This window comes from Nelumbo nucifera, chromosome 6, assembly GCF_055504915.1.
Source record: "Nelumbo nucifera cultivar China Antique chromosome 6, China Antique-T2T, whole genome shotgun sequence".
Lineage (NCBI taxonomy): Eukaryota > Viridiplantae > Streptophyta > Magnoliopsida > Proteales > Nelumbonaceae > Nelumbo > Nelumbo nucifera.
In genome coordinates, this window is record NC_142654.1 from 33,178,654 (window position 1) to 33,203,295 (window position 24,642).

The 24,642-nt window shown below is 37.6% G+C and overlaps 1 protein-coding gene across 2 annotated transcripts in view; it reads left to right on the forward strand.

Moving 5' to 3' along the window:
* LOC104606415 (26S proteasome non-ATPase regulatory subunit 2 homolog A-like) overlaps window positions 1-19,497 on the forward strand; it is a 44,740-nt gene extending 25,243 nt beyond the window's left edge. The window contains exons 6-25 of one of the 2 annotated variants that reach the window (XM_010271588.3): window positions 9,342-9,384; window positions 9,788-9,856; window positions 10,033-10,071; window positions 10,151-10,233; window positions 11,202-11,316; window positions 11,511-11,585; window positions 12,479-12,637; window positions 14,210-14,317; window positions 14,400-14,504; window positions 14,584-14,724; window positions 14,825-14,929; window positions 15,287-15,508; window positions 15,780-15,893; window positions 15,974-16,189; window positions 16,351-16,410; window positions 16,526-16,639; window positions 16,745-16,830; window positions 18,518-18,626; window positions 18,750-18,928; window positions 19,018-19,497. In XM_010271588.3, coding sequence (XP_010269890.1) covers window positions 9,342-9,384; window positions 9,788-9,856; window positions 10,033-10,071; window positions 10,151-10,233; window positions 11,202-11,316; window positions 11,511-11,585; window positions 12,479-12,637; window positions 14,210-14,317; window positions 14,400-14,504; window positions 14,584-14,724; window positions 14,825-14,929; window positions 15,287-15,508; window positions 15,780-15,893; window positions 15,974-16,189; window positions 16,351-16,410; window positions 16,526-16,639; window positions 16,745-16,830; window positions 18,518-18,626; window positions 18,750-18,928; window positions 19,018-19,093 — 2,218 coding nt within the window. In that variant the 3' untranslated portion in view covers window positions 19,094-19,497. The remainder of the gene's footprint in view (window positions 1-9,341; window positions 9,385-9,787; window positions 9,857-10,032; window positions 10,072-10,150; window positions 10,234-11,201; window positions 11,317-11,510; window positions 11,586-12,478; window positions 12,638-14,209; window positions 14,318-14,399; window positions 14,505-14,583; window positions 14,725-14,824; window positions 14,930-15,286; window positions 15,509-15,779; window positions 15,894-15,973; window positions 16,190-16,350; window positions 16,411-16,525; window positions 16,640-16,744; window positions 16,831-18,517; window positions 18,627-18,749; window positions 18,929-19,017) is intronic. The other variant, XM_010271590.3, reaches the window with a different exon arrangement.
* The last annotated feature ends 5,145 nt before the right edge of the window (window positions 19,498-24,642 follow it).

The following is a 24,642-nucleotide window of genomic DNA, read 5'->3' on the forward strand; positions in this document are numbered from 1 at the left end:
TAAAAGGGGTAAGGTTCGGGTGTGCTCAAAGTCATTGTCTGAACTGGCTTTAAGGAAGGCTGGGCCGGACGGGTCAATGGGTGAGCCTTCACGTGGGGCGGGGTAGGCATCAGGTGGTTTTTTTAAAAGCCCACGTGACAACTTAAGTCATCACGTGGGGCAGGGCAGGCATGGGGCGATGATAGATGGCAACATTCATCTATCATTGTCTAGGTCTCACCCTCTCGACTGTGGAGGGGCTCAGATGGCGAGCAAGGCGGAAGGACGCCGTCCTCTGTGTTGGGTCTGACGGCCGGCCGGTGACGCGCAAAAACACGTTCCTGATTGCCCGAACCCGCACTATTTGAGAGTTAGAACAGAACAGAAGGAAGAGGCTGACCAAGGTTGGATAAGCTACGGCTCAGATTCTGACTATGATGAAAGATCGGAAGCCTGTGGGAGTTTAGGTAGTGCGGCAGACGAAGCTCTATCTGAAGAATAGAACAGGGATTCTTTCAGCCTTGATTTTTTGTTCATAGGGGATTCGGTGGGGGAGGGAAAGGAGGAGGGGGAGGAGCGGGTGAATGATCTTAACCCAAATTTGGCTGAGCCCTTCCCGAGTTCTAGCGCTTTGCAAGAGGCTGAAAAGGAGGTAGCTCGGGTCTTCTCAGAGCTGAACAAGGGTACCTCATAGAGAGGTACATACTTCGGTACAGAAAGGGGTCTTTGTGTTGATACAGCGATAGGGGTTTTCTTCCCCCAACTCGGGGAGATAGAGTGCTCTAATTTCTCAAAAAAGGAAGTGACTACCACTCCTTCGCCTATGCTCTCTCCTCACATATCTGCCTCAAGTAAATCCCTCAACTCTATCAATTCAGTTTTGGCTATTGATGGGCGCTCTGTGTCCCTTGTTCTAGATTCTCTTCCCAACCAAGAGTCGGAGGCCCTTGGTTTGAAAGCCACAGTGTGTCTACAAGGGGGGGAAGTGGGTGAGAAAACTTGCAGAGAGACAAAAATATGGGAAATCATAGAGAGCCTTTTGGGTGAAGTGGAGAGGAAGGAAATGCAGAGAGGGAGCATGGAGGGGACAAAAAGGGCTGTTGTTGGAGGTAATGCGAGAAGGAACGAGAAGTTTCCTAGGAGTGAGGAGAGTGAAACTTTAGAAAAGGAGGAAACTAGTGGGGTAGAGTCATTTGCAAAGTTCGTGAAAAAGTTGGGGTGCAAGCTGAAGAACCTGAATGATCTAAAAGCCTACATTCAAAAAAAAGATGACAGCAAGATGAAGAATAGAAAGCTGAGTGAATTGGAGAGATTAAAAAGAGATTGAGGGGGACGGGAAGAAGAAAAAGGGTCTAAATAGATCTTGGAGGAGTTAGGGTTAAGGCTAAGAGTTTTCAATGAGAATCCTAAGTTGGAATGTGAGGGGGTTGGGCAGCATTAGGAAGAGAGCAACAATTAAAAGAGGTAATTAAGAAGTTTAATCCGGATGTGGTAATGCTTCAGGAGTCCAAAAGAATGGATTTTGATTGCAGATGGGCAAGGAGTGTGTGGAGTAGTGGGTGGCTACTCCCTCGTGGGGTTCCTCAGGAGGGATTGTGACCCTGTGGAAAGAAGATTTACTCAGGTGTGGAGGAGCTAATTGGAGATCATTTTGCCTTCCTAAAGTTCAGGCAGGTGGACGATGGGTATGAATGGGTACTAACAAATGTGTATGACCCCAATGACTATAGGCAGAGGGAGAAATTATGGGAAGAATTGAGTGACATTAGAGGCCTCTGGGATGGACCTTGGTGTGTGGGTGGGGATTTTAATGTAGTGAGATTTATAGAGGAAACCCACAACCCTAGACAGAGAGTGACAACAAGTATGAGGAAGTTCAACCAATTTGTGGACTCTTTTGAACTTAAAGAACTTCATTTCCTAAATAATAACTTCACTTGGTCCAACCTTCAATCAAGGCCAATTTGCTCTAAGTTGGACAGATTTTCGTTCTCAACATTGGGGCAATATTACTTCTAGGGCTCTCCCAAGACTTTCTTCAGACCACTAGCCTATAGTGTTGGTCAAGGAGGAAATAAGAGGAGTTGGGCCTACCCCTTTCAGGTTTGAAAACATGTGGTTGACTCATCCGGGTTTCATTGAGAAGATCAGAGAGTGGTGGGAGCAAGCTAATCTGGTAGTTGATTGGGAGGGAATGAGGTTCCACAAGAAACTCCAATACTTAAAATCACAATTAAAGGAGTGGAATAGACTGGAGTTTGGAAGATTAGAAGAGAGAAAACAAGTTTTGGTGAAGCAAATTGAGGATTTGGATCTGAAGGAAGAGAGTGGTTCCTTTGGAGAGGAAGAAAGGAAGTTGAGATGGGTTTTGAGGAGGCAGATGGAGGACATCTTGGTTAAGGAGGAAATAGTTGGAGGAAAAAATCCAGGTGAAAAAATCCATTCAGTGGCAAATGGGAGGAGAAAGAAGAATTTCATCTCTAATTTGGAAGTTGATGGAGCAGTGTTGTCCCACCCGGCAGAAATTGCAGAGGCTCTAGTAAACCACTTCAAATCTATTTTTAGAAGGCCTATGAATGGGAGTGTGGTTGGAGGGATTGGACTGGCCGACTCTAAGTGCAGAGAAAAGAGAGTGGTTAGAAAAAAGTTTTGATATGGAGGAGTTTAAGGAAGCAGTATTCTCAATGGATAGGACAAAATCTCCGGGTCAAGATGGGTTCACAATGGCCTTCTACCAGGACTGTTGGGATATTTTGGAGAATGATCTTAGATTAGTTTTTGAGGAGTTCCACAGGAGGGGTGTAATAAATCCGGGCTTGAACTCAACTTTCATTGCTTTGGTCCCAAAGAAGAAAGATGCATCACAACCAAAGGATTTTAGACCTATCAGTCTGGTGACTAGCTTGTACAGAATCATTGCAAAGGTGCTGTCTCTCAGGATAAAGAAGGTGCTTCCCTCTAATATTGCACCCAACCAAGGTGCTTTTGTGGAGGGAAGACAAATCATCGATCTAATTCTCATTGCAAATGAGAGCTTGGAGAGCTTTAGGAAGTCAAAGAAGGGAGTGGTTTGCAAATTGGATTTGGAGAAGGCTTATGACTTGGTTGATTGGTCTTTCTTGATGGAGGTGTTGAGGAGTTCTGGTTTTGGAGATAGCTGGTGTAAGTGGATTTGGGGCTGTGTTAGGACTTGTCATTATTCTATCATGGCGAACGGGACTGTGGTTGACTTCTTTCCTGCATTGAGAGGTCTAAGACAAGGAGATCCTCTTTCCCCTTTTCTTTTCACCCTGATTGTTGATGTGCTTGGGAGATTGATCCATAGAGCAAACTCGAGGAATTTGATAAGAGGGTGGAGAGTAGGAAGGGAGGAGGTTCCCTTAACACTTCTACAGTTTGCAGATGATACTATCCTATTCTGTGAAGGAGGGAACTTTAATTGGATCCAGAATCTAAAGTTGACAATACAACTCTTTGAGCAGATATCTATCCTCAAGGTGAACTTTGATAAGAGTTGTGTGGCGGGAGTAAATGCGAATGAAGGGACCTAAGGGAATTTGCAGGTGAGCTAGGTTGTGCAATTTCGGACTAGCCCTTGACATACTTGGGCCTCCCTTTAGGAGATAATCCTAAGAGTGTTAGCTTTTGGGCTCCGGTAGTGGAGAGGTTGGCGGCCTGAAAGAGAAATTATCTTTCTTTAGGTGGGAGAATCACTCTCATTAGGTCTACCCTAGCTAACCTATCTGTCTACTATCTGTCAGTGTTTAAGATCACCTCAAAGGTTTCCAATCTTTTGGAAAAATTAATAAGGAACTTTTTGTGGGAGCCTGGAGAGGAGAAGAGAGATCATAGGATGAGTTGGGAGGTGGTCACTAGGTGTAAAAAACTAGGTCTTGGGATTGGTAATTTCAAGAAAAGGAATATGGCTCTACTGGGGAAATGGTTGTGGAGGTTTTCATTGGAAAGGGATAAATCGTGGACTAAGATTGTGTCTAGCATTCATGGGCTCGAAGACAGTGGCTGGGATCCTGGAATCTTGGCAAGGGCCTTAGCTGCTTCTCCTTGGAAATCCATTCACAATCTGCTTCCAGTTTTCTCCCCTTGGATCAGGTATGGTCTAATTTCTGTGAACAACTTTGGGTCGGGGATTCTCCTTTGAAGGACCAGTTTCCTTCCTTGTATGCTCTATCAAACTTGAAAAATGAACCCATATCTTCTTTCTTGGTCCCTTCAGCCTCCACTTTTGGCTTTGGATGGAACCTAGGCCTGCGTAGGGCAATTAGGGATATAGACACGGATAGCTTGGTAACTTTGCTAGCCTCCCTTGAGATTGTCTTCCTAAACCCTGCTAAGGAAGACACCGGATTTTGGACCCCTTCTAATTCTAGTACCTTTTCTTGTGCTTCATTCTTTGAAACCTTAACTCAGCCTCTTATCCCCTTTGGGTTGTCTTTTCTGGTTAAGGAAATTTGGAGCAGGCCTATTCCTCCTCGGGTTGTTTTTTTTGTTGGGAAATTTTCCTGGAAAGAATCAACACTATAGACTTACTTCAGAGAAAGAGACCCAACTATTGTCTACTTCCTAATAGATGTGCTCTTTGTAAAGCTGATGGGGAATTTGGCTACCACCTCATGGTCTCTTGTAAGGCTGCTAAAACTGTTTGGAGTGGGTTTTCTCCCGTTTTGGGTGTTCTTGGTATCCTCCGGAGACTGTCCAAGGTTTGTTTTCTCCTTTTTTCAGTTGGCCTAGGAAGCGAGGGAAGACTATGTTGAGGTGTATTAGGGCAGCGGTATGTTGGTCATTGTGGGAAGAAAGAAACGCACGCATTTTTTCCGACAAGAAAAGAACATTGGAAAAATTGTTAGATCGAATCCTTTTAAGGGCTATCCACTGGCTAAAATCTTTGGAGTTGCTTTCAGATTTCCTGTGGATGACTTGCTAAGAAACTGGAAAGAGATTGCTTCCAATGCTAGATGCAAGAGGACACACTTTGTCCGTTTTGGTCCTCTTCCCCCTCGGGCTTTATAAAGCTGAATTTTGATGGCAACAGTGTAAGGAATCCAGGGCCCTCTGGGATTGGGGGAGTCTTTAGGAATGAGGAAGGGATTGTTATTGCTTTATTCTCTGGCCCTATTGGAGAAGATGACTTTCTTAGGGCTGATATCCTTGCAGCGCTTGAAGGAATTCGAAGAGCAAAGGAATTAAATATCAACCGTTTGATCCTGGAAGGTGATTCAAAGGTGGTGGTTAGTTGGTTGGAGACAAAGGACAATGGTTTGTGGAACTTTAACAATGAAAAAAAACAGTTCTTATGGCTGGGTAGGGACATTGAGATTCAATACAGCTGGGTGAAGAGGAGTGCCAACTCATTTGCAGATAGGTTGGCCAAGCAAGGAGTGAATAGGGAGTCTGTTTTTTGGGCTAGCTTTTAATCTTTTCTCTTTGCACTCCCTTTGTTTTCTGTTTTTGGGGAGCTAAGATATTTTATCTCCCCTCTTGTATCCATATTCCCTCTTTTCTTTTAATTTAATGAAGATGGTGTTATTGATAAAAAAAAAAAACAGAAACTCCATCCTTGTTTTTTTTTTTTATTTTACTTTCCATCTTGAATATTAAGTTGATAACCATCTTTAGCTACTAATTAATATATTTTTTCTATTAAATACTTATTATAGTAGTACTATTTTTGAAAATAATGAAATTAATATATGTAAAAGATTTTTATCTTTTAGATGTGATGATTTACCACATTTTTAGAGGAAATTTAATGTTTTTAATAAAGAGAATTGCTATTTTTTCAATTAACATACATGTTGAATGGTATATAAAACTAGGAAACTAGCCAAAAGTCAGATTTTTATATTATAAAATTTTTATCGCCTAAGTGACTAGGCGCCCCAATGTCGCCCAAAATTGCCTAGACGCCTTGACAACTATGAGAATAACATTCTTTGGATTCAGAGTTCAGAGGAAAGAAAAGCTCACCAATACCAATATACCTCTTAATGTAATTATTGCACTTTCAGATGTCAGAGCAAATGAACAAGCCCTTAGTCTTGATTTAAAGTGATAATGAAGCTTCGTAGTTGTCAAGGCGACGCCTAGGCGACAAGGCGCCCTTGGAGGCTCGCCTCACCTCGCCCAGTCGCCAAGTAGTTTTGTGCACTATGTTATAAAATACTTTTATATTTTAATTTTTGGATATTATAATTATAAAATAGGCACTATAAACTAGAATACTCATTTTATGTGTTTATGTGCTAATAATTTCTTTTTATAATCAACACAAACATTGCTAACTGCTGTATTGAACCCATGGTTCAAAGTATCGAACTATCGATAAACCTCTGTGTATCGGCAGAGGTGCATCAGTACTAATAACGATACTCCCCCTATTTTTTTATTTCTTTGGGTTTCAATTTCATTTTTAAATATATATTATTTTAAAAAATGGGTTCCCGAAAACACCTGTAAACATGTGTATTGGGGCGCCAAAGATACAATACAATACACCTGATACGGGGCATATCGTATTGAAGTTTTGATCCTTGATTGAATCCTCAAAGATTTTAGAACCTGAACCAATAAGCAAGGGAAGAACTTAAAATTTTGTCTAATCAACACATTTTCTTCTTACAGATCTTCTTCTTCCACCTTTTCTTTTCTTCCTTCCTATAACAAAAGTAGGGGTTCAGCCCCTATATTTTTTGAAATTTCTTTTCTTTGTTCCTTTTCTTCTCATAAAATGTTGAGTTTCTAAACTTAAAACATGAAATTTATACTTCTCTTATGAAAATTGTGGATAATTATTAAGGAAAGATGGTTATGGAACCTAGGGATTTACCCTAGGATATATGGTTTTACTTAAAAAAATCCATCACCTAGGTGACTAGGCAACAAGGCGCCCCCTATCGCTTAGCCTCGCCTTGGCGCCTTAAAAACTATGTGAAGCTTAAAGACTTGGGTTGTGTTTGGATAAGCCTTTGCCTTTGTGTTCTTTCAGAGTATAAAAGCATGAAGCACGTTTTATGTTTTTACTGTTTGTTTTTGTAGTTTGGTAAACACTGTTTTCGAAAAATCTTTTGAAAGTAAAAGCATAAATAAATGTTTGGTTACAACATGTTGCTTTACCACATGTGACATGATGAATTCCCCATGTCATCTTGTTATTTGTTAAAATTTGTAATATAAAAATGTTACATGACCCATTTTTTGTGCCATATGGATGCCACTTGGTGTATATTTGGCCACATTTATGGACATCAAAATTGGCTTCTATTTTTGTCATATGGCATATATGTTGTAATGTGTCACAATTTTTGTCATATGACATAACTTTTGCCATGTCATTTTGCCAGGTGGCATATATTTTTCTGTGCCACAAGTTTTGCCATGTGGCATATATTTGCCATGTCACAAATTTTGTCATGTGGGACATTTTTCCATATGGCATATATTTCACCATGTGTCACAAATTTTGCCACATGGCATATATTTTCCCATGTGTCATATTTACAGGCATTAAACATGGCATATATATTGTCGTGTGTGCATCTTATTGTGTTTACATCACACATGGTAAGGCTGCATACGTTTACACCTTATTGCATTTTGTTAAGGCATATTTGGCCCAAAGTAGCCTAGAATGACTTGTGCTTTCTGTTGCAGATATAATTTTGCTTTCAGGGAATCTACTTCCGAAAGCACACTTAACCAAACTTTGGATTTCTTTTTTTACTGCCGAAGCACAAAAGTACTTTGAAAAAGCTTATCCAAACATGACCTTATTTATTGCCTTCACACTTGATTGGCTGTGTTGATGGAAAATGTATGATTTGTTGAGTCATCATTCTTCCTTCCCCTCCACCAAAAGAGGAAAAGAACAAAAGGAAGAAATGCTTACATGAATAACCCATGAAAGTAATCTACAGAACTGATTGAGTTGTCTTTGCTTTAATTAACTTGGTTGGCTTATGTTTTGATAAGGACTGCTTTTCCCATAGAGAGAGAAGACGCAGTTGGGGAGAAGGATTCTGAAAAAAATAAGTATGTAGTTGAGGGCGGGGAGTCTTTTGTTTCAGGAAGTTTCAGTGAAATTGTTGATGGGAAATTGAACAAAGACTTGGATAGAAGAAGGCCTGAACCCTGAAGTAAGTGAAGATGGAATGGTGAAGGAGGATATAGTTAAAAGTAAATTACCTTCAAATCCAAAAAAAAAAATCAAAAGGTGCAAATTCAGGACAGTTGGTTAATGTGACTAAGGTTTTCTCTAGATTGAAAGAAGGATTATGTGGGGTAGGGCCTTGTAATAAATTCAAGAAACTTTACAAGAGGAAGAGGGTGAAAGTTAAAGCAGGACACAATAAGGGGAAGATGGATAAGTTTTAAACCAGAAGGATCAATATCTTACGGTGATGGGGGTGGTTGATTTATGTGAAATACAACCAGATTGTGTCAGACCCTGAAAAGGAAGACTCAGATAAGGAGGAACAAGTATCGGAGGTGCAGGAGAGAGATAGGGATGGGATTCTTGACCAAATGAGACCTGTTGGGAAGAAAATTTGCTAGGAAAACACTTGCTAAGTTGGAAAGAGGTAAGGATGACAACACCTGCTCAGTTTGGTGGTGGAGCTGGAGTTTATGGGCATTGTTAGGAGGTTTAAAGATTTTGTTTGGCTGTAAGGGTGTGGCAGGTTTCCCTTGATCTGCGATTTGGACGTGCAATCATGAGGTTTATTGACATATGGGTTGTTCTGTTCCATCTTGCATTGAAATGTTTGGGGTGGTTTTATATAGATGTTTTGGGCGGGTGTAGGGTGTCCTGTTGGCATTTGGTTCCTGTTTTTGCCTTTTCTGGCTTATCTTGGGGTGATTTCTCATCACCTGGAGTTTTAATTTGATCTTTTTGGTTTTGATAAAATTCTTTTATATTTATTACCCCCCCCCCCCCAAAAAAAAAAAAAAAAAAAAACCTTTGCCCACATCCAGTTGTAACTGGGTCGTACTTCGATTATTTAACATTAACCATGTTGAACATGAATCAAGAGTGTATATTAGCAATGTTCTTGTGACAAATAATGGAAATAATTTTCCTGAATTTTAGGTGGTGATTGTACCCTTATTCAATATTGTGCAAGAAATGCACATCTTCATTGGCCATAAAATGGGCTATTTGCCTGGAATTTACTTGCAGCATATGATGCTTTATGGGCATTTTTTTAAAACTTTTTATTATTTCAGTTCATTCTGCTTGCATCCTTCTGGTGCCAATGTACCATTTTTTTTTGATAAATGGTGCCAATGTACCATTCCATTTCCATGTCTTAAAAATCCCTACTGATGATACATTTGTTTTTAATCAGGAATCTTGCTGGAGAAATTGCACAGGAGTATACAAAGCGGCAGGTTGGGCAATTGATCTTTTCAAATGCTGTAGACAATCTTGATTATGATGTTTGAAAGAAGTTTTTTGGAATTTAGAGGAGATAGTTTACAAACTTAATGTTTAAAATATATTCTACTTTTCTTTTACTTTTGGCATTCGTGTGCCAATTATATGTCTTCAATTTTTGGACTAATTTTTCTATGAACCAGTGTCTACGTGATATTGTATCCTTAATGGCCATTGAATTATGCAATTTTTAATCATATTGGGGGTCTCTGGTATCTATTAGGTGGTGATGGGATGTACATCTTTATCTAAGTTACATATGGGAATTTCATTTGCAGTCTTATGTTCCTAATTATTAAGACCCTTCTGTAATTATTTCTCTTATTATTTTATATCTTTGCTTTTCTTTCACAACAGCAGATTGAGGAGGCAACAATAGATGACATAATGGAGCTTGTGGAACAAATTGTTACTTTCCATATGAAGGTATTGTTGATGAATATTGCTTATGAGAAATTTAGAACTGAAGATCTCTGTTTCTTCATTGTTTATCTTAAACTGGGTTGCTTGTCCAGTTCTTTTGGAAGTTACAGTCATTGTTTAATTGTTTTATCCCTTTCTTTCAGAAGACTTATTATTTCTTTCTTCCTTTTGTGTTGCAGCATAATGCTGAACCTGAAGCTGTAGATCTTCTAATGGAGGTAGTATTGAAGTCTCATTTCTTTTAATCTCATTCATTGTTCATTTGGAAAGGGATGTATAATTTTTAAATTGACCTAGGTTGAAGACCTTGATCTGTTAGTTGAACATGTTGATGCTACAAATTTCAAAAGGACATGCTTGTACCTTACTAGTTCGGCTAGGTAAGTACCTTGTTAAAGTTATTTTTCTTGTTCTGGATGTTCTAGCTTCAAAAGCATTTTTCCTCTAGTCCCAGAGCATGTGAAGTAGTAGGGAAATAATTATTGACAATACTCTCTCTCTCTCTCTCTCTCCCTAAATGCAATGTTCTGGATCAAGTCAACAGGGGAATGGATTAATGACAATACTCTCTCTCTCTCTCTCCCTCCCTCCCCTCCCCCCCCCCCCCCCCCCCCCCCCACAAAATCTTATTGATTCGCAGTGTTGACAGTGAGTTTGAGTTGCTTGTTTAATATCAAACTTGCCTTTGGCATGCTAATTAGCTCATTTATTTCTTTACACGTAACATAAAAACCAGAGCTATTGTCATTGCTTTAAGATTGTAATGAACAAAATACATTTAATTATTTCATTTTAATTTAAAATGATTTTACTTATTTAGGTTGTTTGTCCATTTTTTAGTATAGAACTTTTAGATGAAAAATATGGATGCTTTCTTGCCTTGGAGGTATAGTTGCAAGTAGGAAAATAAATACAAAACTTGGAAAAAGAGGTGGATAAATATTAGTTAACTGGAATATGACACATTGGACTACATGTACAGAAAGTTCTAATAATCTCATAATAATCTATTTTTTATTTAATTTTTTCATAAGTGATAATTGTTTCATTAGATATGGATAAGAGAATACAAAGAAGGCAGTCCAAAAAAGGATAACCACCCTAGGCACCCAAAAATGGTGTTTCATCAATGGGATTGGGTCTGTTACATGATTTTAATGTACTCTTCTTTTGTCTGGAAGTATCAGCCTAGAAACCAAGCTTTCTTTTTCCTTGGTTGCAGATCAAAAGAAAATAGGAAAAAGAAAAACAAATTTACATTGTGAATGTTTTTTTTTTAGAGGCAATACATTCGAAGGCTTTCTTTTTCCTATTGAAAATCATAATTCCACATTCAAATATTTTGCAGTTATCTCCCTGGACCAGATGATATGTTAGTTCTGGATATAGCTTACACAATTTATCTCAAGTTTGAAGAGTACCCAAGTGCACTTCGGATTGCACTCTTCTTGGACAACTTGCAGGTTTGCACTTCATTGTAAAATACAAATAATTTCTTTTAGATTTTTTTGGGTGTTTGAAGTGTAGATGACTTGCTACATCCCTTAAATTTTTTTCATACAATTTTTTTTTTACATGAATAAAGAGTTGTTTGTGTGGTCATCCCAAAAGATTTCTTCTCCTATGGTTCTTATACTTTCCAATTTATGCTTGACAGTACGTGACACAGATCTTTACATCTTGCAATGATCTTCTTCAAAAGAAGCAGTTCTGTTATATTCTTGCTCGACATGTAAGTTCCATCATTTTGAGATCATTTGTCTAGAATTACCTTTCATATGCATTGCTTTGAGTGTGGTGCAGTAATCATTTGCTCAATTAAGGGATATCTGATTGTGCCGGAGGTCATTATTGTTAGTATCAATGTTATTATTCCTTGAATAACCAAATCCAGCATGAATTATATGGTTTCTTGCCTGATACAAACGTACACAACCATTTGATTGCATTTAGAATTTTAGATTATATTCCCACAATATTCTCTAGATGAGAAATTGGAAAATTCTCTTTTTCTACTAGTGTATTTCAAGTATTGCTTTTGGTTGTGCTGATTATGATGGGAAGTTGTCTCATTTTCTTTTTATTGGGCGTGCAATAGGTATGGTGCCTTCCATGTTAAATCTTACATTTTGATCTTCTACTAGTCTTCATAGTTTCATAGTTCTGAATTATCTTCTTCTTTCTTTTTGTTTTTGGCGGAGGGTATTGGGCTTGTGGATTTTTTCATGGTTTGGGATGTATACCAGAGACAGTAAAGGTCATGTAGGGACATGCAAGTTGGTAAGGAAGGGTTTGGAAATGATGGAGAAGAAAACACAAATAAGTGAATTTTATTGAATGAGACCATCCTATGCATGTATTATAGTTTTTGATGCTCACTTTGCATGAAAGTCTTCAATTTGTCTTTTTTTTTTTTTTTTTTTTTTTTTTATGGGGCTACACAACGGGGGTAGCCCATCCCCCTCCCTTAACCCCCAACCCTGGTGGCAGTGGGATTTGATCCCAGGTCTCTACTCTGACGAGTCAGAGATCCTACCAACTGAGTCACTATCAATTGGTTAATTTGTCTTACTTGATTCATAGATATTTGGCTCTTGTTTGCTGATTTATATTTCTTTAATGCAGGGGGTAGCATTTTTACTTGATGAAGATATGGTTGCAGATGACGATGACAGGGAGGCATTACAGGATATCATCAATAACACTAAATTAAGTGAAGGCTATCTAACTCTTGCTCGTGATATAGAAGTCATGGAGCCAAAATCCCCTGAGGATATATACAAAGTAATCAGTAATTACCTGCATGTATTATTGGAACCAAGGTTTATATATTGCTATGATATGTCTGATACATATCGTATCAGTATCAGTCAATGGCGGCATGGGATATGCTACTAATAGAAACATATCCTGTGAATTGTATGTATTGGATAGATACGGGTGCGTGTTGGCCTATATCACATTGTATCAACTGATACACATTGATACACTGCGCCTCTCTATCAAAAAGATGAATATGGTGTGATTCAAACTGAGGTCACCTAGCACAAAGTGTCTAAACCTTAAATGCAACTTAAACCGCTAAGCCACATTACATCTTGTGATAATAAATGTAAAGGAAATAATTTTACTAGTTTTGGTGTCAACATGCAATTCAAACAAACAACACATGTTTATGTTTAACAAATCCCAACTAAAAATTCAAATGAATAATATTCAAAACTAGTAATTTATAAACTAATGGAATAAATAATCTGTCAAATCCATGTTTGTATCAAAAGATGATTTTTAATATCAAGAAATTTATAAAAATAAAATATTAATAATAGAACACTTGTTTTAATACTTAAAATTTATAAATTAGCACACGATATACATCTTAAATTTTTTATATATTTTTACAAATTATTAATTAATATTTTAATTTACAATAATAACAACATATTTATTATTTAAAAAAATAAAAAATTGTTTACAAAATATTTAAGAATATAATATTAAATTGAACCTATCAAATCTAATAATGTACATTTATTTCAGAAAAATGATTTTTTATTTCAAAAAATTAGAGAAATAAAAATATTAATAATGGAATAACTATTTTATTAATTAAAAATCATTAATTTGCATATGATATGTATCTTAGAAATTTTAACAACTTTTATATACTTTAAGCTAAGATTATATATTTTTATAAATTATTAATTGATATTTTAATTTACATTTGAGAATTTAATATTTAGTTGATTTTTTATCTGTACCCATGCACTTGCAAAGCGTACCTACATCTGAATTGTTCGATACAATACCCAATACTTTAATCCTTGATTGGGACCTATTTTACTGTTTGGCTTCATTTATCCCTTGAGTACAATTTATTGCATATTAATTCCTTTCCATTCAAAGTCACATGACCCTTGTTTGTATGTTTGTGTTGTGTTTTATGCAGCATCATTTTCTCAACTTGATGCCTTTAAGTTATTACTCTGTTGTTAGTATCTCCGAGTGTGATGTTTTTGATGCTTTTACTTCCCCAATGGGAAATGAATTTTAAATTTATATTTCATGTACCATGCAAGGATCAAATACACCGATATACACAGGTTTTTAAAACTAAAACTTTGGAGTGATAGATTACATCCCTATAAAGCTGCTAAAATATTAAAAAAAAGTATGGCATCAGTCATATTTGTACACACCAATACCCACTGATGAGTATTGGGTGTATCGATATTTTGATCCTTGGTACCATGTTTACCAGAAACACTTTAAACGCCTTGTGCATGTAATCTGCCTTACTATGTATATAGTCCTTTTGTATTAATATGAATTTATAGTCTGATCTGATTTTCTTAGGTGCACTTGCTTGATGGCCGGGCAAGTGCTAGTGCAAATGTTGATTCAGCCAGGCAGAATTTGGCAGCTACTTTTGTCAATGCATTTGTAAATGCCGGCTTTGGCCAGGTAACTGTGTGATTATGAAATGTTTATTTTTATCAATTCTAACCTCCATGTGTTTTATAGTTTTATCTTTTCCTTCCTGCAGGATAAGTTAATGACTGTTCCTTCAGAATCTTCAAGTGGTGCTTCTACTGGAAGCTGGTTATTCAAGAATAAGGAACATGGGAAAACTAGTGCTGCTGCAAGTCTGGTATTACTCCTGCACTAGAATTTGGTTTTGGAGTTTTCCCAACTTGTGGTCATGTTTTAATTTTTTTTTTCTCTTTTAGGGTATGATTCTGTTATGGGATGTTGATTCTGGACTTGCACAAATTGACAAATACTTCCACAGCAATGACAACCATGTCATTGCTGGTGCATTATTAGGAGTTGGTATTGTCAACTGTGGTATTCAGAATGACTGCGATCCTGTAAGTTAAACATTTTATGTATAGATTAAAATATTTGCAGGCTAATATTTATTTTATAATTCATATCATTGCTTTGTTTTTTGATGTCATCCATTTTCAGGCGTTGGCACTTCTGGGTGATTATATAGGTAAAGATGATTCCAGTGTTCGTATTGGTGCAATAATGGGCCTCGGGCTTGCATATGCAGGAACCCAAAATGAGCAGGTGAAGGCCTTAACTTTTGACCCTCTGACTGCTATTTTCTTCCATATTTTTGGTTGGGAAGGGGGGTTGCAATATGTTTGCAGTGCATGGTGCATAAGATCCTGAGCTGAGGTTGTGTAACTGTTTGATCAGTTCTTTATTAGATTTGATTGAAGAGTATGTCCCAGACTATGAAAATACATCTACATTGCTAAATTTTGACAATTCAAGAATAATTGGATGGTCAGTGATACTATATTTATTTACCTTCTAGACTGTTTAAATAGAAAAATTGGCCACTATATTAGTATAATTAGTTATTGGATTTAATTATTTATCTTTTTTCTGATTACGTATTATACTGCCTTGTATTAACAGTTACGATTTAAATTATCTCCAATTCTTGGAGATGCAAAAGCTCCACTTGATGTGATTGCATTTACTGCAATCTCATTGGGCTTGATATATGTCAGTTCATGCAATGAAGAAGTTGCACAGGCCATTGTCTTTGCCTTGATGGACCGAAGTGATTCAGAACTGGGTGAGCCACTCGCTCGTTTTCTGCCTGTAAGCCTTGGCCTTCTATACCTTGGGAAGCAGGTAACTGAAGTCAAGACCCTGGGTCTCTCTCTTTTTTTTTCTTTTATCGTTGGCGTTCTTATTTATCCTACTGAGTTCTTAAACTTTTAGTTTGTTCTGACTCTACTATCATATTGTCTTCAAGTGGCCAATCCCTGAATCTGTGCTGATTGTTTGGTATCCTTTTAGTGTGTTCTGGCTGCTGATGTTTCACCAGAAAGACACATAATTTGAATGTTTTACAGTTGTGGCAATTTCATTAACAATAGTTAGAGTTTCTGGTGCCTTGCAGGAAAGTGTGGAGGCCACTACTGAAGTTTCCAAGACTTTTAATGAAAAAATCAGAAAATATTGTGACATGACCTTGCTATCTTGTGCCTATGCTGGAACAGGGAATGTACTCAAGGTCTTCCATCTTTGCCTGCCTGGTTTCACTTGTAGATCATTTTTAGTTTATGAAGTTGTTGATAATCTGTATTCGTACAGGTCCAGAATCTTCTGGGGCACTGTGCACAGCACCTTGAGAAAGGTGAGACTCACCAGGGCCCTGCTGTGCTTGGAATTGCTATGGCAGCAATGGCTGAAGAACTGGGTCTTGAGATGGCTATTCGATCATTGGAACATCTATTACAATATGGTGAACAGAACATCCGCCGGGCAGTTCCTTTGGCTCTTGGTCTTCTGTGTGTTTCCAATCCTAAGGTAATTAATGTGTGGACTGTAGACATACATGTCAGCTGAACTCTTAAAGCGTTCAGCTTAATGGTCTAAGTCCTATTAACTATAAAGTTTAGTTCTCTCCCTGTAGATAGATAACTTTTAACTCACTACCTTCAATTTATTTACTCAATGTGCTTGGCCAGGTCAATGTTATGGACACATTAAGTAGACTCAGCCACGATACAGATTCAGAAGTAGCAATGGTATGTGCTTAATGCAGCATGTTTGGCATCCAACCTTTTATCATATTCCAGAACTAATGAATTCATCAAGAAACAGAAAACATATCCCAGAACTAATTACTTGTGGGTTATGCAGGCAGCCATCATTTCCTTGGGTCTTATAGGTGCTGGTACCAATAATGCTCGAATAGCAGGCATGCTTCGTAATCTTTCAAGCTATTATTACAAAGAAGCTAGTCTTCTGTTCTGTGTAAGTCACATGTACTCTTCCTTTTTGTGTCTCCCCTTTTTTGTTTTGTTTTTTTTTTTTTTTGGGAGGGGGGGTGTTACTAATATGGTTTGGTTTCATGTTTAGGTGCGAATTGCTCAAGGTCTTGTGCACTTGGGAAAGGGTTTACTAACACTGGCACCTTACCATTCTGATCGATTTTTACTATCACCGTAAGTCCACTTTTATCAACTCATATCTAAAATAAGGGAGAAGGATGCATATTTAACATAAGAGGGAAAAGTATATCTCTCTTAGCTTTCCGAGAGAAAAAAAAGTAAATACTTTGCAAGGATTTTCTTTGGAGAGCAAGCATTTTCTTGAGATGATTAATGACTATTGGGTTTTAAAGGGAATCTCCTAAGCCAGTTTGTTATTAGGGATGATTTTCTCTCTCAGATTACTGATGCCGGCTACCTTCGTGCCTTGTACACGTTACTTTCCAATTTATCAATTGGTCCAGGGATTTCGCTTTCCTCCCACTGCAAATTTGTATGGAGGTGCTTCAACATATGCAGCACATTTATTTTGCATTTAATTAATGTCAGGACACAGGTAGACACAATTGTCCCTCCTCTGCCATGAGGCAAGCTTCTTTTCTAAACCTTCTGTCTCACGGATCCCAATACCTGAACTTGATTGGATTGACACCTAGAGGCATTTTAAAAAATGGACCCTATGATACACCAAATACTTATAAAGAGCCTCTATCATGTGAGATACTTCACTTTAGGTTATGTTTGGTTTGATAGAAAATAAGACAGCAACCAAAAGTTTGAGGGAAGATTCTTAAGGATTTTTGTGAAATTTTTGTTTCTCTCTTAATTTCTATGAAAGAAAACACAGCATAAGAGTATGTTCCCTGTTCTTCACTTTGCTGTATCTAGCTAATGTAGATCTCCGGGTGTTTTAAGGGGTATCCTTCAATTGCAAAATCTACATTCCAAAGCACCATATGATAGAAAACTAGCTGCTCGTTATCTACTCTGTGTTAGAAAAAGGGTAGGGGATGTATCATCTGCAAATCACCTTGTTTTTTACCTTGATTGGAAGTGTAAAATCCTTTGGAGGATAGCCATTCAGAACAAACTTTTGTCCACCATATCTATCACCAAGGCTTTCTCTATTTTGTGGCTACCTAAGAAATTGCTGTCTGCATGACCATGGCTGTTTTCTAGATTTACTATTGAGAATGAGTCCTCCAAGACCCAAAGGTTGTTATTCAAGAATTTTTATGGCTCTCCATAACACTGGAAAAAAGGAGATTAATCCTAATACTTACCTGATTCTTTGGGTAGTATCTTAAAGTGATTCTTATAGATGTTACCGATCAAGCTGATTGGATGGATGCCTTTTGGTCCTAACAATTAGTAAACCTGATTTCTTGGTATGAAGGCAATTTAGAATAACCAAGGCTTCTATCAATAATGTTATTCTCATGTAGCTCACCAAAAAGTTTCTGAAGGTCCCAAGGTTTGACGTCATAACATATTTGGGAGCGATTATGACTCTTGCAACTGGGGCTTTATGGAGACATGGATGATTCCATGTCATTGTGGCATGGATGATTCCATCATTAATTTCTTAACCTCTTCTCCCTTTCTAAGCCCTACATTAATTCTTGAAGACATGGATGATTCCATCCTTAAGTAGTAAAGTAGGACTAATTCAAACTAAGCTCTTTAAATTTGGAGATGATTCCATGCCTTCTATCACCAGTTGTAAAATCAAATTATTCCACGTCTGCCACATAAGAAAAACCTCCTCTTTGATGGACTTGAATTCCAATTTCAGTCTTAATAACTAATTGCATATAGGCTGAGGTAGCTTTCAAATCTCATTGTTTTCTTTTCCCTCCAGGATGGCACTTGCTGGATTAGTGGTCTTACTGCATGCATGTCTTGACATGAAATCTATCATCTTGGGGAAATACCACTATGTCCTCTACTTCGTTGTTGTGGCCATACAGGTCTGACTTTGACTTTTTCATCCTTGATTTTAGTCACAATTTTTTGTACTAGTTTCAGTGATTTTCTGGTATACTGTCTGTTTTATCTCAAGTTATTTATTCATTCACTGTTCAATGTTACAGCCAAGAATGTTGTTGACTGTGGATGAGAATCTGAAACCTCTGTCTGTCCCTGTTCGGGTGGGCCAAGCTGTTGATGTGGTTGGCCAGGCCGGACGACCTAAGACCATAACTGGATTTCAAACACACTCGACCCCAGTTTTGCTTGCAGCTGGCGATAGGGCTGAACTAGCTACAGAGAAGTAAACAACTGAATGATTTTCTGAAAAACGATAGCTCAGTGCTAACCTTGAATCATTCAGTGCACACTAATGAATTTCTGTTTTTGCAGATACATTCCACTTTCACCCATCCTGGAAGGTTTTGTCATCTTGAAAGAGAACCCAGAGTACCGTGATGATCGCTAGAGCTGTTGTTTCAGAGACCTCGTGATTACAATTTAAACAGTCAAAAGTCCAACCTAGTGGATATTCTCTCACGTATGCACAATTCTATCAAGACAATGGCTGTAATTTCAGTCAAGCGGATGCTTGAATGGAGTTACTATTGAATTTAGCGACGTGAAGAACTGAGATCTCCCTGCAGCAACGATTTTTTTTTTTTTTTAATTTTTTGATCGACCACTATAAGCTTTCATTAAGATCAGGAAAATGTTATGGTACAAAGAGTAAGTGTACAGGTAAAGACTGAGAGATAAAAGAGCCTCTCTCTCTCCCCTTGACAACACCCATTCCTTACAATTGTGCCCAGAATAGATATTGCCGCCCCACCCCTTGTTTCACTAATGTATATACAATGGAATTAGCACTACACATACACCAACTGAATGAGATTTCCATGTACCTTGTTAACCACCTGAATTTTTTCTATTTCATTATTGTAAATCCACATTTTCATTTCTTCATTTTTAAGCCTGTTTACCACCAATTGTGAGCCCTCTTCCACTGTTAATTTCCCCATATTCGAAGTCTGCCCTTTGCACTCCTTCCATCATTGGTAAAACCTCAGCTCTAAGAAAATCTCCCTCTCTACTGGCCCTGAATATAGGGCAATAACTTTGCTCTTTTCATTCATAAATACACCATGAATTCATGATAGTCTTGTGTTTACCATGTTGCTACCATCAAAGTTGAGCTTAATAAACCCTAATGTTGGTGGAGACCAAAGATGGATAATACCAATCTTGTTAGGAGCAAAATTCGCCACTTCTAATTCCTAAGAATGTCATCTGTTATAACATTAGAGAAGATGTCTAAAGACTTTACCTAATGGGCAACCCTGATCATTATTGTTTCAATCAAGCCTTGTTTTTTTTTTCCTTTTTTATGAAAATTCTTTGATTCCTTTCTTCCCATAACATCTATAGTATTGCTGCTTTAGTGCATTGTCACATTAGTCTTTCCCTCTTATTTGGTTGCAGGAGAAAGCTTAGAATAAAAAGGCTTTGTAAGGATTTCGCCTACATCCAGAAAGGAACAAATAGATGTAGTATAATCATAAGGGATGAGTAAATGATAACTATCAATGCTTTCGAACCGTCGTTGATTCGGATGGTTAGACCATTTGGACCGGAAACCGTTCAAGCAACCGGTTTTGTTTTACCCCAAATCCGGTGTTTGGTCAAAAATCGTTGAATTAGTCAACAAACTGTTGACCCAGATGGTTTGATCGTTGAATTGTTTGACTTAGAGAATGGTTTGCGTCAAGGTTTTAAAAATTGAGAAATCTCAGATCTGCTTAAATCTGTCTCTTGCATGAGACGGTGAGAGAGATCTGAGATGTATGAGGCTGAGAGAGTGAGATCTAAGAGACTAAGAAATCTCAGATCTACTTTCATCACCAGTTTGCCACCATCGTTGTCGTTGTTGCAGCTGTAGTTTGCTATCACCATCGCCGTTGTCGTCACTGTTGCCGCAGTCGTCGTCGTCACCGTTGCAACCTGCAAGTCCTCTTCCTTTTTTTTTTAAACCTATCATTCAGACCTTATTTTCTCTTATATAGTATGCATTTTACTATAATATTCCAATCTAATGGGTAAGATGTTCAAACAGTTCGAACCGTTTGACTAGGACGGTCGAATTGCTGACCCGAAAATCGGTGGCCAAAACTGTTCCGTTTCTGGGTCAGTTTTTAAAATCTCAGTAATTACTCTCATTATCAACTTTACATAAGACACACCAGTGTGGGGATAAGTTCCAATTTTTGCACTGAAGCAAAACAAAAGTATTAATCTTTAGCAAAACAAAAGCATTAATCTTTTGATGGGAAACTTCTCAGTGGAATGAACCAATCCCAGTAGGGATAGGTTTGTGCCAAATCACCTTACTTGGGAAAGAGGGCAAAGAACTAATGGAGGGCTTGGAGAGAACTCTAAAAAATGAAATACAATAGAAGGAACTAGAGGGAGTACAAGTCCATATTCATCCATCTAGTTTAGAAGAATCAAGGAATACTTCCACCAACAATTGGAGTAAGCTCATCACATTTTACAACTCAAAGTCTCTTATACCCCTAAGTTTGAAGAAATGTTTTTATAGTGGAGATCCCATCCCAATCCAAGATAGGGGTGTAATTTGGGCCAGGTTAGATCGGGTTGAAGTCAATTCTAACCCAATCCAAGCTGTTGAACCCCAATCCAAACTTGAAAACTTCGAATTGGGTTGAGATCAGGTTGGTTCAGGTTGGGCTTGGTTTGGCCCAACTTCTGTGCTTATATCAGTCAATTGTTTTTTTCATGGTTTTTAAAACTGAACCGGTCAGGGGTCCGGTTACCGGTTTGAATGGTCCGACCGTTTTGACAAAAAAAATTAAAAATTTTGAAAAAAGTCAAAACCGTTCGAACGGTTAACCGGCCGGTTCAGTGGTTTGCTGACCAAAATCAACAGTTTTGAGGGGAAAAGCGGGTTTGGGGAAAAATGGAACCAATCAAGTGACCGGTTCCCGGTTTTTCTGGTCCGACCGTCCGGTTCAGTCCGGTTTTGAAAACCATAGTTTTTCTCCCCTACTATATAGGGTTGGGGTCAATTTAATATTTATCTCATTATATATAAAATGACACAAGTATCGTGCTTTAGAAAAAACTACTTAAATAAATACATAATTATATATGAAGCTAAATTGGGTTTAGATTGGCTAAAGCCTCAACCCTATCTCATTCTGAAATTAAACCGGGTTCATACTTGTCAACTCAACCCAACCCAATCCTATTTTTCCAGGTTGCATTCGTGCTAACCCAACCAAAATTGTAGCTCTACATTGAGTTATGAATTGTATTTGATTTTCATTTGTCTTCGCGGCATTTTTCACAAGTAAAATGGGACTCAAATCCACTGGTGATGTTTTTTAAGCACTAGAACTAACCCAAGCAATGTCACACTAAACAGCATCTAGTTGAGATCCCCCACCCCATCATGTGGACACAAGTTTTCACGTCTGTCCTTCTGCACTCAAATTTCCATTCTATACTTTATTGTGGGTAATGAAAGGAAATACCCAGAATTCCCGAGAAATTATGGCAAGGATTGAGAAACATCATAGTATGGTTTGCCCCTTATTTCCTTCACGCCACACGTGAAAGCTTTATGCTCTCAAAGGTCCACCATTTACATGGACTGACCAATCATACTTTACCACATCAGTTTAAATTTTTAAGATTTAACAGTTGTTCATTAAGGTAATGTGCTCCTACCGAATTTGCATCCTATCAACCTTTCAACTCACTTTTTACATCAATCTCCAATAAATATGAACATGTCCTTTAAAGTAGATTGAAATGTTTATGGAGATGTAGTGTGGTTATTCTATACATCTTTATTCACGGTACACAACAGTTAACCCTTTTGAATAAAAACACATCATCCAATTTCTCATCTACACTATAAAATACTCTTTTAGACATTAAACCAAAAATGTATATATATAAAGATTTTTCTCCTTCTTCCCCCTTTTCTCTCAATTCTTTTTTTTTTTTTTTCATTTTTGAAAGTTCAATTACAGCAATTGTTTGAGTTCACCTGTTATTGAACCAAAGCCCCTCTTCGTTAATTTTCATCCATCTCAACGCATGGGTCTTGGTTGAACATCACCTACCACCCCATAGATTAAAATCAATCTCGGTGGTTATGGTCTAGAATTGTAGGTATCGTGTCTAGAATTATCATCAATGTATCACTTACCATTGTCACTATTGTTTGGGTTTGTCAAAATCGTGGTTATGGTCTAAGATCTTTGTCTCTCAGGCAAAAACCAAAGAAGGGGATAGTTTTTTTTTTTTTTTTTTGGTACTTAAAGAAGGGAATAGTTGTGATAGGGTCTGTTGTAACTCAAAAATGACTATTAATTTTAAATCTTTATACAAAATTCACCATCAAAGTTGATGATATTGACATTATGTTTTTGGAAAATCTATGATGCGAGAAAGACATGGTATCAAAAGAGTTTTGACCAATTAAAACCTACCTATGAATTTTGATAAATAACAACTGAGTGATTACAATGTTTATGATTCTAGTTCATTGGAGAAACGTTTTTCCCATATCATAGCCCAACCCTATGTTTTGAATCATTTTAAAACTAAAATGGCATGTTCAAATTTTATTGGAGGGTTGGGTCCATAGAATGTGAGTTCATCTCGGCCCCCCTTCTTGTTTTCTTTCTACCTTTTTTTTTTTTTTTGCTTTTCTCTAAATCAAAATCAAACGAAGAAACAGTCTCGTCATCCCCTCCCTTCTTCACTTCCTCCTCTCTCTTCCTTCTCCCATTTCCTTCTCCTCTATCTCCCCTCTTCATCTATATTGTGGGTCATTTGATTTTTAGGAATAGGGGTTTGAAATCGTAACTAAAATGGCCCCAACTATTTATTTAGGCAGAATCAGAATCCCATTCCTATTCCTGGTGGAATGGTATCCCCTCCCTTGGGAATGAGATCCCATTCCAGCTGATTCCAATTCTTGTCTGAACCAAACAAGTTAAGGGAATAAACTGTTCTGATTTTGATTCCGAGGGGTTTTGATTCTAATTGCAATTCCAACTACAAACCAAATAGACCCTTTTTCCATTTTATTTCTCCCCTATTTCCTATAGCCTCATCTGACTATTGCAGAGAAACAGATTGAACAGTAACAATGGATGTCAAAAACCAGTCTTCTACATCTCTATTATTTTCCTGCAACCAGAGCAATGCCACCAATTCTATCCCTTTCCCTCCTCACTTCTATTCCTCCATTTTTCCTTTTTATTTCTTTCTTTTCTACTTTTTCTTTCCCATTGTTCTTTTTCCCACTATTGCCTAGCATAGGCATTCAGATTTTGTCCTCACAAAATCCATCCTTACTGGCCTTGTTGTCATGCATTAGGAGCATCTCCGTATTTATATGTTTCTATTCATGGAGACACTCCCAATGGATGGATGTAAGAGCTATGAGGATGGTATGAGGGAAAAATCCAAATTCCTAACATAGTAGCTCTCCTATTACCCACTTTCCCCATCCTAGTGATCAACTTATTCTTCACCAACATGGAATTAGTTGTTAGCTCTGGTGACCTGATTGGGTTCTACAAGATTTCCCCCCAAAACCAATACCTGTTCAAAACTTATCGTGCTAAACAAAAACAAATTGTGAGCAATATAGTGTGAAGTACTTGTGTGATAAAAAAAGTAGTATGAAATGAGTATCTACAAACTACAAAACCAAACAATAAAAGTATACAAATATTTCCACCTAGCTAGACTCCCTAGGTGCCTGCAAAACATTTACAACCAATTGGACTTATTAAGTGCCAACAAGACCTTTATAACAATTGGACTTCACAAGTGCCAACATGACTTTTAACCAAATAGACTTTCGGGTGTTATCCAAACCACTGTGGTGTTTAATCATAGAATACTTAGCTCCTAATACAATAGATAAAACAATGGAAGCACAATATAAAATGCCCCTAACTATGTAGAGATTAA